The sequence below is a fragment of the Leptonychotes weddellii genome, chromosome 3, assembly GCF_054177405.1.
Source record: "Leptonychotes weddellii isolate Sample4059 chromosome 3, ASM5417740v2, whole genome shotgun sequence".
Taxonomy (NCBI): domain Eukaryota; kingdom Metazoa; phylum Chordata; class Mammalia; order Carnivora; family Phocidae; genus Leptonychotes; species Leptonychotes weddellii.
The window spans coordinates 92847737-92861729 of record NC_138371.1 but is presented as its reverse complement, the minus strand read 5'-3'; the positions used below and the strand labels follow the sequence as shown (position 1 = coordinate 92861729).

General features: G+C 38.9%; 1 protein-coding gene across 6 annotated transcripts in view; it reads left to right on the top strand.

Annotated features, from left to right (window-relative positions):
- Positions 1-132: 132 nt before the first annotated feature.
- The window catches only part of C3H2orf76 (chromosome 3 C2orf76 homolog), a 44062-nt gene continuing 30201 nt past the window's right edge, over positions 133-13993 (top strand). For 2 of the 6 annotated variants that reach the window (XM_081814608.1, XM_081814603.1), the window contains exons 1-2: positions 135-243; positions 2569-2713. In XM_081814608.1, the coding sequence (XP_081670734.1) occupies positions 2581-2713 (133 nt within the window). In that variant the 5' untranslated portion in view covers positions 135-243; positions 2569-2580. Of the gene's footprint in view, positions 244-2568; positions 2714-13993 lie in introns of all 6 variants that reach the window. The other 4 variants (XM_081814606.1, XM_081814604.1, XM_081814607.1 and 1 more) reach the window with 3 other exon arrangements.

Sequence of the window (13993 nt, the reverse complement as noted above, 5' to 3'; positions counted from 1 at the left end):
CAGGATCATGACCTGAGCCGAAGGCAGCCGCTTAACCAACCGAGCCACCCAGGCGCCCGTATCAGCTTCATTCTTAATCTCATAGTTTTTGAAGAAGACATTGGCCTTAAAGTAATAGATGGCTTTATCCGCAGTATCTGTATCTTTTGTCTCTCTAGGGGCAGGTCCTTTGAACTGACTTCTGATAGGCAACAGTGCCACGTTTCCAATGAGTTTGGTGTCAGGGTCCATGAGAGAAGAGTGGTAAGCTGGCATCTTGGTGGCGCCCATGTTTCAAGCTAGACGAGGAGGTTGGGGCAGTAGGTATTATTCTTTAGTGACTGAGTACAAATTATAACAAATTTCTGATGAAGACGACAATGCATTGCTGACCAAAATTAGGTATGAACACAAATGCAGAATTTCAACTATTTAAGTATGACATTTGGGCAGCTTTTTATTAAGTGGAAGGAACAAACCTCTAATTATAAAAGTTTCACAAGCCATGCATGTGCCAGTCTGACCAGCCTCGTTAGACCATTTATATGGTCTATTTATTGCACCTGGGAATCTAGGATCTTCTCCTGCCTCCATGAGCTGTCCTTATGCCCAAACCTATTTTATCCCAAGTTGACTTGCTAAAAGCGGCTACTATTCATTAAGATTCTATTATGTGAAATACAACTGTGTGTTACAGCAAAGAGGTGGAGTTGATTTTTAGTTAGATCTGGCCATGTCTAAACTCTCTGGGGACTTGGACTACATGATAGGGCTTCCTAGCATGTGTGCCTGGATGTGTGTGTGTGTGTTTTGGAGGGCTTCTTTGTTGTTGTGGGAGCTCCATGACCGGAGGAAGAAGTGGTCATGATTTCAGCAAACCTGTAACACTGTTCTAAAATCTTTTACAGAAATCTTTTACAGTATCCCTTTTTCAAGAAGTATACTTTATCAGGTACTTCAGTATATCTTACATTGTAATTTTGTAGATGTCTGCTGAAGTGCTATTACTTGATAGATTCTAAGATCAGAATTTTGGGGGAGCATGGTAATCCAGATTCAAGAAGAAATAATGTCATCGCTAATATTGGAAGTATCCATTCCAGTTGTTAGAGGTCATTAAATACTAAGCAAGATTATAAGGTGAGCCCTTACCTTATTTTAGAGGGGAAAAAAATGATTAAGTTCATTAAAAACCATTCATTTAAATATAAACAATGTAAATTATAAATTTTTGTATTAAAACAGCTTGAGCCTTTGCTTTTCACACATAATGTGCTATATATTCTCTCAACCTTAGTAAAATATTTGTTTAAGCATTCTATGATACAGAGATTTTCTAGGCCAAATTAGTGTGGCTTGTTTGGGTATATTATGAAATAGTCCAGACACACTAAAAGGCATAAAGAGTAATACATTATCCATGTACCTAACATCCTGCTTAAGATATGAAATTCTACCAATATAATGGCCCATGTACTTCTCTCTAATTGCATAATCCTTCCTTTGCCTCAGAAATAACAATTATCTCCTTTTATTTATTTATTTTTTAAAATTTTGTAATTATCTCCTTTTAAACATAATAAAAGCTATGTTTTTGAACTTTAGTGTAAGTGGTGGGGTACTATGACTCTTCTGCAACTTGCTTTTTTTTTTTCATTTGCCATAATATTTTTGAGATTCATTTATGTTGATGCATAGGTCCGTTCATTTTTGCTGCTTGTACTCTTCCACTGTATGCCATAATTTCCTTATCTCTTCTGTTGACAGACAAGTTGTTTCTAGTCTTTGCAATTAATTAACAGTGTTCTTCGTATGCATGTATTTCACAGATTCCCTAGGGTACCTTTGAATGAAATTGCTGGATCAAAAGATACCTGTTGGGGATGCCCACCTTCCCTGATTAAATTCTCATTGCTTTACACACTGTTCCTTGCCAACACTAGGTATTATCAGATTTTTTTTTAGTTTGTTAGTTTGGTGAGTGATAGGTCTCATCTTGAATTTCTCTGATTACTAGTGAGGTTGGACATCCTTTCTAATGTGTCATATTACAGGTATTGTTTCCTAGTATAATTGTATATTATGGCTGAAAATTATATGTAAAGTTGAAAGTACCATGAAGTAGTTACTACTAGATAGAAATATACCATAATTGTATCTTTAGAACATGGGCAACTTTGCAGATTTTTTGGGAGGAAATCATTTGGCATGATTTTCCAATAGCATATTAGAGCATGGACTTGGGAATTAACTGATGCTTGAAACCTGGCTGCATTGTTTTTTGTTTGTTTGTTTTTTGTTTTTAAGAGGGGAAGGGAGGGGCAGAGGAGGAGGGAGAGAGATTTATCATTTCGTGCCAATCAGGACATTAGTGACTGTGACAAAGCTGTCTAGGGGTCACAGTGGATAGGTGGGAGTAACCTTGGGACTCTTGTGGGTGTCTGGGCTCTGGCCTAGGTTTGGGGACTGTCAGTAACCATACGATGTGGGAGAGATGGCTGGGTGCCCTGGAGCTCATGGTGGAAATGCAGACTTGTAGATTATTATGAATTTATGTTATTTAGACTGTTCTCATGTCCCTTACCACAGGAATTTCTCCACATGGCTTCCAAAGAAGTGACCGTTACAGTTCGCCTCATTCGTTCATTTGAGCATCGCAATTTCCAGCCTATAGTATATCATGGAGTTAATTTGGACCAAACTACAAAGGAATTTATAGTATTTCTAAAGCAAGGTATGAGATGTCTTAGTCATTTTGCTTTATTAGTATTTTGAAAAAATAGTTGACTATTACATGGATGGTAATCTTTTAAAAATACTTTGAAAGATATTAATCTAGGTTCTCAGGTACTAGGTCACCTCCTGGTTCTGTTCCTTGGCATCAGCCTGAAGTACCTTCCCGAGGCTCATTTAGCACTGTGTGTGCCCACCTCAGGAATTATTACCCTCATGTTTGGCTTCTACCTTTTTTCCCTCCTTTTTAAATTTTTAATTTTTTATTATTTGTTATTTTTTAATTTTTTGAAAGATTTTATTTATTTGAGAGAGTGAGAGCATGAGCTGGGGGGAAGGGGCAGAGGAGAAGCAGGTTCCCCACTGAGCAGGGAACCCAACATGGGACTTGATCCCAGGACTCTGGGATCATGACCTGAGCCTAAGGCAGATGTTTAACCATCTGAGCCACCCAGGCACCCACTTTTTTTTTTAATTAAAAAAAAATTAAGATCTAGGTTTTCTTATAATGGGTTTTTGTATTTGGAGGTTGATTAACAAGGGAATGCAATGTAGCTAATTGTGTTACCTGGCTGAGCACACAGAGGGCCTCACGGGTAGCAAGCTAGGAAGGTGGCAGGCCTCTGTACGGCCAGAAAATCATGAGAGCTGTTGGTCACTGAGATCACAGAAATGACAGCCAGACCAACTGGTGCTATTTTATCATTTTGAGCTTAAAATTTAATAGGTATGAAGTGAGCAAAGGCTTTCTTTTTCCCCAAAGATTTTATTTATTTATTTGTCAGAGAGCGAGAGAGAGCGAGCGCACAAGCAGGGGGAGCAGCAGACTGAGGGAAAAGCAGGCTCCCAATGTGGGACTTGATCCCAGGATCATTACCTGAGCCAAAGGCAGACACTTAACTGACTGAACCACCCAAGTGTCCCAAGTGAAGGCTTTTGATAGGACCTCGATGGGTTTCTAACCCCCGTTTTTTGGTTTTTTTTTTCCCCCAAAGATTATTTATTTATTTGTCTTACAGAGAGAGAGGGAACACAAACAGGGGAGTGGGAGAAGCAGGCTCCCTGCGGAGCAGGGGGAGCCCGATGTGGGGCTCGGTCCCAGGACCCTGGGATCATGACCTGAGCCTAAGGCAGCCGCTTAACCAACTGAGCCACCCACGCGCCCTCTAACCCCTGTTTTTAATTATTGAAGTGTTCCAATCAACATTTGATAAAACATCTAGAATGAGCTTTGGTTATTTTAATTGAAATGTAATTTACATATGGTGTACAGATTATAGTTTCATGAGTTTTGACAAATACATTGCTTTATATCCATCTTAATTTTTTTTTTTTTTTTTTTTTTTTACTTTGACATACTTTTAGACATAGAAAAGTTGCAAAAATAGGACAAAGAATTCCAACTTTGGGTAGTTTTACTGCTCAGTATTACCTGAGTAGGGAGTAGGCAAGGTAGGCGACCTATACAGAAGACAGACCGCTCAGTCTCCCTTGTAGTGACTGTTAAAAGATTTCATAAGGAGAACATCATTACTCCTTAAAGTAACTGTAGGCTGACATATGGAGCATATGTTGTTATTGCTGTGTTCTTAATTGTTAGGGGGAAATTGAGAGTTGGTACTAAGATATTGCCAATTACAGAGTGTCTTGCTTTTGAAAAGATAACACCAGAAGCATATTTGGATTTTGAAATAAAAACAAATCCCTATATTTCTTATTTTGAAATCTTTATGCGTATTATGGATTACAGTGTTTCTTAGTATTGTCATAGTAAGTGCTACGATGTTCTTGGTACAGTGCAGGATAAGTTCTTCTCAAAGTCCTTGAGAATGAGGTATAATCTTCAGGTTGCTGCGGTGGTAGGGGAAAATGTGCTGTTCCCCACCCCACCCCCCCGCTGACCCCACCCCACCCCGGGTCACTGTGCTCTTCTCTTCCCAGATGCCATTGGTGCCTTCCCCATCAGAGTAGTAGTACGGATCACAGCTAGATGCTCAGCCCTGCCTGTCCACATCTTTCACCTGTGTTAGTAATAACATAACTGCTACTTATTTTAATTGTACATGTGGCAAATGTGTCCCACTGACTAAAGGGTGAGCTTTTGGGGTGTGGGTTCTTTTGAGTTGTGGGCTCTGTGCCCAAGCCTATCTGATTGGAGGCACTGTGGAACTTCTCTGAAAGGGTGGTGGGCCACATATCTACCTTTTATAATTTTGTACATAACAAAGACCAAAGAGTTTATTTCTGGGGAATTTTTCAAGTTAATGAGCAAAGCAGGGGAAGTGTTAGAGGGAGAGGGAGAAGCAGACTCCCTGCTGAGCACTGAACCCCATGTGGGACTCCATCCCAGGGCTCTGGGATCATGACATGAGCTGAAGGCAGATGCTTAACCAACTGAGCCACCCAGGTGCCCCTTATTTCATCCTTCTAAAGTAGGAACTGTTTTATCCCATTTTATAGGTGAAGAAGCTAAGGAACAGAGAGGGTAAGAAACTTGCCTGAGGTTACATGGCTAATAAAAGGCAAAGCTGCAATTCAACCCAGGCAGTTTAACTATACGTGTACTATTTTATTTATTTATTTAAAGATTTTACTTATTCATTTGACAGAGAGAGACGCAGTGAGAGAGGGAACACAAGCAGGGGGAGTGGGAGAGGGAGAAGCAGGCTTCCCGTGGAGCAGGGAGCTGATGCGGGGCTCGATCCCAGGACCCTGGGATCATGACCCAAGCTGAAGGCAGATGCTTAACCACTGAGCCACCCAGGTGCCCCAACATTTAAAAAAATTTTTTTAATTTAAATTCAGTTAATTAACATATAGTGTATTACTAGTTTCAGGGGTAGAGTTTAGTGATTGATCAGTTGCATATAACACCCAGTGCTCATTTCATCAAATGCCCTCCTTAATGCCCATCACGCACCTCCTCTCCAGCAGCTCTTAAGTTTGTTTCCTATAGTTAAGAGTCTCTTATGGTTTGTCTCCTTCTCTGTTTTTATCTTATTTTATTTTTCCTTCCTTTCCAGTAGGTTCATTTGTTTTGTTTCTTAAATTCCACATATGCATGAAATCATATGGTATTTATCTTTCTCTGACTGACTTTGCTTAGCATATGTACTCTTTTTTTAAAATTTAGATTCAATTAGGCAACATATAGTACATCCTGAGTTTCAGATGTAGTGTTCAATAATTCATCAGTTGTGTATAACACCCAGTGCTCATCACATCACGCGCCCTCCTTAATGCCCATCACCCGGTTACCCCATCCTCCCACCCCCGCCCCTCCAGTAGCATACATTCTCTTACACACCACACTACGTTGCCTTTCTTCTGATCTACTGCCTCACTTGTGAAGTGGGATCTCCAAGGTAAATGGATTCACTGTGTCTAGAGTCTTTGCATTGAGTTCCCCTTGCTCTAGTGTTTTGAACCCTGAAAGCTAGAAGAGTGGTTTGACACCGTGGCATAGTGAATTTTGCATACAGCCAGAAATGGTCATTGTGATGAATGATCTTTTGGGGGGAGGGGTTATTTTAGATGCCTTGTTGCCTTTCTAACTGTTCACCTTTTGCCATCCTTAATCTAGCTAGTGTCCTTTCATAACTGTCTGTTTTTCCCTCAGCAAAGGAACTTCGGTTAAACTGGTTTCATACTTATTGAGAATCAGTTTCCCAACATCATGCTATTAAAACCTAAAGTTGTGTAAATATAATAAATATAAATACATCTATTTATAACTATAAATATAAATATAAAAGATTATATTTATGTATAAGTATGTAAATATAATAAAATAAACCTGTTATGAACATATGGGGAATGGATGTTAATCAGATATTCTGATCACAGACGTACCCTGTATACTACCTTACATAGATGACTAATTTTCTAGATTCAGAGTAGCGTACAAATCAATTATCTAGATAATAGAAGACATTTTAATTATTCTTTGATTTGGAAGCTTTTAAATATTTTGTAATCCTTCAGGTCTTGATTCTGAATGTAAAATCAGTCCGCCCAGGAAACAGAAAGAAGCTGTAGAGGATTTGCCCAACCTTCTAGTTCAGAGCTGCTTCCCTATCTCTCCTTACTCCTTGTGGTATGTTGCTCTGTAAAGCAGCTGTTCCATTGGGTGAATACTAGGAGAGTTAGTTTCTTTGTATGTTTCTTTGTATCTGATGCTCCTGTCCACATTTTCCCATGACTAATGTCTTACCTTAGTCTGCTACATTTATTGCAAGGAATGAGCCAATATTGAGGCATCATTAACTAGTCTATGGTTTCTTCTGGTTTCCATAGTTTTTACCTAGTATCTTTATTCTGTTCCAGGATCTCTTCTAGAATTGCACACTACATTTAGTTGTCATGTCTCCCTAGGTTCCTCTGGGCCATATGGGTTCCTTAAATCATCTTCCCTGCTTGATGGCTTTCACGGTTTTGAGGAGCACTGGTCAAGCCTATTGTAGGACAGCCCTCTAGTGGAATTTGCCTGCTACATTTCTCATGATTAAACTGGGGTTATGGGTTTTTGAGAGGAAGGCCATGAAGGTGAAGTGTCACTTTTATCCTGTCATATCGAGGACATGTACTTTCTACATGATTTTGATCATTGCTGTTAGATCACCCGGCTGTGGTAGTGTTAGGCTTCTCCACTGTAAAGTAGTCTTCTCTCTCTTCATCTTGTACTCTTTGGAAGGCAGTCGCTGTGCACAGCTCACACACAGTTCAAGAATGGGGAGTTCCGTTCCCCCTCCTTTACGGAGTAATATCTACATCATTTATTTGGAATTCTTCTGCAGGGGAGATTTTGTTTTGTTGTGCAAACTCTTCTGGCTCTGGCCACTGGGGACCTTGAGTTGTCTTCTGTGCCCCTTCTGTCTGTGTGCGTGTGTTGGGTACTTTCTCACTTTCTGGTGCTATAAGATGCTTCAGGCTCATCGTGTTTATATCCTGCCCCAGTCCCAGAATCAGCCATTTCTCAAAGGAGCCCCGGTTCCTGAGAGCCAGATCTGGGTGCTAGCTGTGCTCACTACTCCTAGGGTATTGTTCTTTAAAGCTCTCTCAGCTGAAAGAGCAAACAAATAGATCACCCTGTGTACATACACCTATCTATGAGTATTTTCATGTCACCATCTGTATCTGTATGTTAAACATGAGTCCTTCCTGATGTTTTCCAATCCATTCCAACACGTATCCTTCTGGCTTCCTCCCCTTGTGTATTTATATTCCTACTCTAAGTGAGAAGTCTGGCTCCCATCATCTGCCATCCATTTACTTAATTTTTTAATTCCAGTATACAGAGTTATTAATCTGTACCCTCTGGGAAGCAACTTGATATTAACTAGAAGTCAGCGCTTTGGTGCAGTTCCTTTTGCCTTAGATTAAAAAAATGTCTTCATTGCCACAGTTACTGATGTCAGCAGCTTTTCCTCCACTGCCCTCAGGAAGGTTGTTTCATACATTTGCAATACGTCTAGATTCTCTTGTCACCGTCTGCATTCTTGTCCTCCTGAATGGTGATGTTTTTTCTTTTCTTTTTTTTTTACTTTGCATACATTGAAGTTCACTCTTTGTGCTGTAAAGTTCTGCGGGTTTCAACAAATAATGTGTCACATTACACATACAGAATAGTTTCACTGCCATAAAAATCCTCCATACTTCACCTCTTCATCCTCCCCCGCAAGCCCCAGGCAACCGCTCATCTCTTTACTGTCTGTAGTTTTGCTTTTTCCAGGATATCATGTGCTTGGATTTGCACAATATGTAGCCTTTGCAGACTGGTTTCTTTCACTTAGAAACTTGTATTTAGGGTTCCACTGTATCTTTTCTTCTTTTTTTTTTTAAAGAATTTATTTATTAGAGAGACATAGCAAGAGCAGGAACACAAGCAGGGGAGTGGGAGAGGGAGAAGCAGGCTTCCCGCCAAGCAGGAAGCCCGATGTGGGGCTCGATCCCAGAACTCTGGGATCATGACCTGAGCTGAAGGCAGATGCTTAACGACTGAGCCACCCAGGTGCCCCTCCACTGTATCTTTTCATGGCACATCCTGTCTTCTTAATTTCCTTTAATCTGGAACAGCCCCCCAACTTTTGTCTGTCATTGTATTGATTTTTTTTTTTAAATCCAGGTCCATGTTCTTATAGATTGTCCTAAAATCTGGATTTATTTGATTGTTTTCTTGTGATTAGATTCGGGCTAAACATTTTTGGCCAGATTATTCTGTAGGTTGCAGGTCAACGAGCTATGACAAGCTAAGACTGACCTGCGACCTGTTTCTATAAATGAAGTTTCTTGGACCACAGCTACAGTTGTGACCCAGACTGTATGTCACACAAAACCTAAAATGTTGATTAGCACGCCTTTACATAAATAGTTTGCTGAAATCGATGGAGGTGATTCCTTACTGTTGCATCACATCGGGAAGTGCCTGATGTTGCTTTGCCCTGTTATTTGTCATACAAATTTCCGTCATTTGGTTAAGGCACTGTCTACCGGATTTCTCTGTTGTAAAAGTATCTTTCTGATTAATAAGTAGTGTATGGAGTGATAAACATTGAGACCATTCACATATCAGGTTTCCAGGAGTTTTAGTATCTCTTGATGGTCCTTACTTGAATCATTGATGTTTACAAAACTCAGGATTTTTCTTCCTCTGTGAGTCCTTCTACATTTATTGTTTCGCCTTCTGCTGTAAAGAAGCAGTCCTCCGATGCCTCTCTTTTTTAGAAAGCAACACAGGGTAATTTTGCAGCAGCAAAGTCACAGCGCATTATCGCCTTATCACAAAGGGACTCTTCCTTCAATGTTGTGTTGAGGCAATGTTCTCTTGTTTGTACTATAAAATATACTGTAGATTCTTTAGTTTAAATATTTAACTCTATAAACTTAAGACACAAACTAACACTCTATTCTCTGTGGCTGTGACCAACGGAATGAGAGTATAACAATAAAGGGCATATGTTACGTGAGGGGCAGTCAGTGGTTATCTCTAGGAAGGGGGGTATAAGGGGACTAGGGAAAGACAGAAGGTTTCCACTGTATCATGTTGTTTTATTTAATAAAAAATAGTAAAGTGTCTGAAGCAGTCATGACAATATAGTAAATGTGGTTGGTGGGTTAAATGAATTTTGTTCTAATCACCACACTTTTTTTTAAAATTTAGTTTTTAGAGAGAGCGAGAGAGCGAGCAAGCAGGGGGGCTGGGGGCCGAAGGAGAGGGAGAGAATCTTAAGCAGGCTCTGCATGTGCCCAGTGTGGAGCCTGACATGGGGCTTGATCCCATGACCCTGAAATCACAACCTGAGCCTAAACCAAGAGTCGGAAGTTTAACTGACTGAGCCACCCAGGTGCCCCTATTCTCCACACTTTTTATGCTTAGATTATTTCATAATTAAAGTGAAAAGCATCTTGATAGATATTAACCTTGGAATCTTACTATAATATCAGACAAGACCCCTTCTTAGGTTGTAATGTTGGCACATTGTTCTGATTAATGGTGGGTATTTGGTATTCTTGCTCATACAGATTAGTCATTAAATTAATCAATTTCTTTTTTTTCCTGTAGGTGTTCGTGCTTTCCTAAAAGTCTTTAAATGTAGAGCTAGCATCTAAAAATAAGTTACAAATTGTATCCCTTCTATTTTTAGAGGCTTTACTATGAGGTAAAGAATTATTTTATTGCCCATCAATATTTTAATAATGTTCAAAACTTTATTGATCTTTACATTGAAATGTGATTTAACATTTCAGACTTTTTCTTTTAAAAATTTTTATTTATTTATTCATGAGAGACATAGAGAGAAAGAGAGAGAGAGGCAGAGGCAGAGGGAGAAACAGGCTCCTCACTGAGCAGGGAGCCCGACACAGGACTCAATCCCAGGACCCTGGGATCGTGACTTGAGCCGAAGGCAAACGCTTAACCATCTGAGCCACCCAGGCGCCCAACATTTCAGACTTTTTTTGTGGCATCCTAACTGCCAGCAGTATATTTATTAAATTGCCTTATTTTACTAATTAATTTTTCTATGGATGCCTTTTATGGTGACCTAAATGAACGAGTAAAGTTAGTGGTTACCTTTTTGTGAACTTTGCAGTAATGAAATATTAAATTGATTTTTTTGCAGAATTCATCTTGTAATCCCACAGTCTTCTGTAAAAGTTCATTAGGTCTCAAAGTTAAGTTCAAAGGTGGGGAAAGATAAAATTAAAGGAAAACTCTGTGCAAAGTGGGAAATACTTTCCAGAATGTAATAGATATGCCACAGATTTTCCTTTCAGCCCAGGTGAACAACAGGGACTGAACTTACTCTTCCATCTGAAACAACTGAAAAAACTATGCAAGATTTATGAAACAGTGGTTTTCAGATATTGTACATGAGGGAGCACAAGACAGTGGTCCCTGGGATAGGAGAAACAAACAAGGTGGAGAGAGTCTTTAGGCCACAGAGCAGGGCAAGGGGAATGCAGATAGAACTTGGTTAGTTCCATGAGTTCAGGAGTCAAAGCTGGCAGTCTGGAGTGGAGCTTGGAGAGTTCATAGAACAGAGAACTGGCATGGAGAGGGCTGTACAGAGAGAACACTCCGAACATTTGCAGTGTCTTTGAAGATTTGCAGATGTGTATCTTTAGTTGAATACAGTCAGCACAAGTGTGTGAGGAAACTACCAGAGGCCAGGTAAAGAACAACCTGATGTAAACAGAAGGCAAAATGCTCAGAGCTCATATAGGCCTGGGAATAGTTTTTGTTTTTTGTTTTTTTCCATACCAGTCAGAGTGGAAGACCTTGTAATTTACAGGTTACCAGGCAGAGTATCTAGAAGGGTATTGCTGAATTGTAAGGCAGAATGAACCCTAGAGTGAATTCTACCCTGCTGTCACCTAACAAAGCTCAAAAGCAAGACTCAAAAGGATCTAACAGTTTCCAAGTAATTTAACCAAAGCTCAGAATGTTTATAGAAATACACAAATATCCAGCACTCAAACAAGATAAGATTCACAATGACCTGTATCAAATCAGAACTTCCAGGCATGCAAAGAAGCAAGAAAATATGAACCATAATTAAGAGAGAAATCAATCAATTGAAGCCAGCCCAGAAATGTTGCAGATGACAAAATTGGTAGACAAGGACAATTGAAAGTTATTATAAACTATATTGCAAATGTTCAAGAAGGTAGAGGGACAATTGAACCATGTTAGAGATGGAGGATAGGAAAAAAAAAACCCAAATGGAACTAGAGATAAAAAATATGAATTTGAGATGGATATGCACTGAGTAGGATTAACGTGTACATCAGATGGGGCAGAGGAAAAGATCGGTAAACTTGAAAACAAAGCAACAAAAGCCATCTAAAAGCATAGACAAAAGACTGAAAGAAAAATAAATAGAGCAGTAGAGAGGGGTGGGGCAACTTCCACTAGCCAAATATACATGTAATTGGAGGCCAGGAGGATGGGAGCTGGAACAGGGGGACAGAAGACATATTTGAAGAAATGATGGTTGAAAATTTTACAAATGTGATGAAAACTATAAACCCACATATTGGAGCAGTTCAACAAATCCCCAAGAAACACGAAGAAAGCTACACCAAGGCATATTTAATCAAATTGCTTATAGCTGGTGATAAAGAGAAAATCTTAAAAGCAGCTGGGGAAAAAAAACCACACACACATACATTACATAAGGAGGAACAAGTATGAAGGACATCAGACTTCTCATCAGAATCAATCCATGTCAGAAGATAGTGGAGCGACATCTTTAAAATACTGAAAGAAAATCAGTCTAGGATTCTATTCCCGTCTTTCAGAAATGGAGGCATAATAAAGACTTTAGACATACAAAAGCTGAGAGAGTCCATCACCAGGAGACCTGAACTATAGGAAATGCTAAAGGACCTTCTTCCAACAGAAGGGAAATGATACCAGATAGAAATTTGGAGGCACACAAAGAAATGAAGAGTACAGGAAATGGTAAACATGGGTAAATATGAATGCCTTTTTTTTTAATTTTATAATTTTTCTTCAAATATATTTCATTACGTAAAGAAAAACAGTAACAATGTGTTGTGGGGTTTATGGAAAATACATGCACTAGCACAAAGGCTGGGAGGGGAGAAATGGAAGCATAAGATTCTTTCACTATAAAGTGTTACAGTATCGCTTGGAGGTAGAATGATAAGATAAAGATGTTTACTACAGACTTTAAAGCAACCTCATGTGCATGCACACACACCTCACCTAAGAGTTACAGATAATATGCCAACAAACGTGTTAAAATGGAATCATAAAAAAGTGTCAAATAGGTCAATCCAAAAGAAGGTAGAAGAGGAAATAACACATGGACCGAACAAAACAAAACCCAAATAGCAAAGTGGTAGGTTTAAATCCAGTCATATTAATAATCACATTAAATGTAAATGGTCTGAACACCCTAATTAAACAACAGACATATAACAGGAAGTCCTAAAAGCGTGCTGGGCCCATAACAGGAAGTCCTAAATTATATGTTGCCTATAAGAAATGCACTTTAAATATAAAGATAAAAAGCAGTTAAAGGTAAAAGGATGAAAAAATTATACCATGCTAATACCAATCAAAAGAAAGCTGGAGTGGCTATAGTAATATCAGATAAAGTAGATTTCAGAGTAAAGTAGATTACTAGGGATAAAGACTATCATTTTATAATGGTAAGGCATCAATTAAGATGGCATAATGATTCTAAATGCTTATGCACCTGACACAACAGAACTTCAAAAATATGAGGTCAAAACTAACAGAACTGCAAAGAAAAATAGATGACTCTTCAATCCCTGGGAGATTACAACATTGCTCCCTCAATAATTGATGGAACAAGTAGATAGAAAGTCAGTAAGGATACAAAAAACTTGAACAACACTATTAGACTAACTTGACCAAAGTGACATTTATAGAACACTCCACCAAACAACATAATACACATTCCTCTCAAGTGCACACAGACCATTTACCAAGAGACTATATTCCAATTCATAAAACAAGTCATGACAAATGGAAAAGGATTAAATTCCTATAATGTATGTTTTCTGACTACAGTGGAGTTAGATTAGAAATCAATGACAGAAGAATCTCTGGAAAATTCTGAAATATTTGGAAACCAAATAGCATACTTCTAAATAACCGGTTTGTAAACGCAGAGATCAAAAGACGGAGTATTATGAACTGAATAAAAATGAATACACAGCTTTTCAAAATTTGTGGAAAGCAGGTAAAACAGTACTTACAGGAATATTTATAGGACTAGAAATGTCT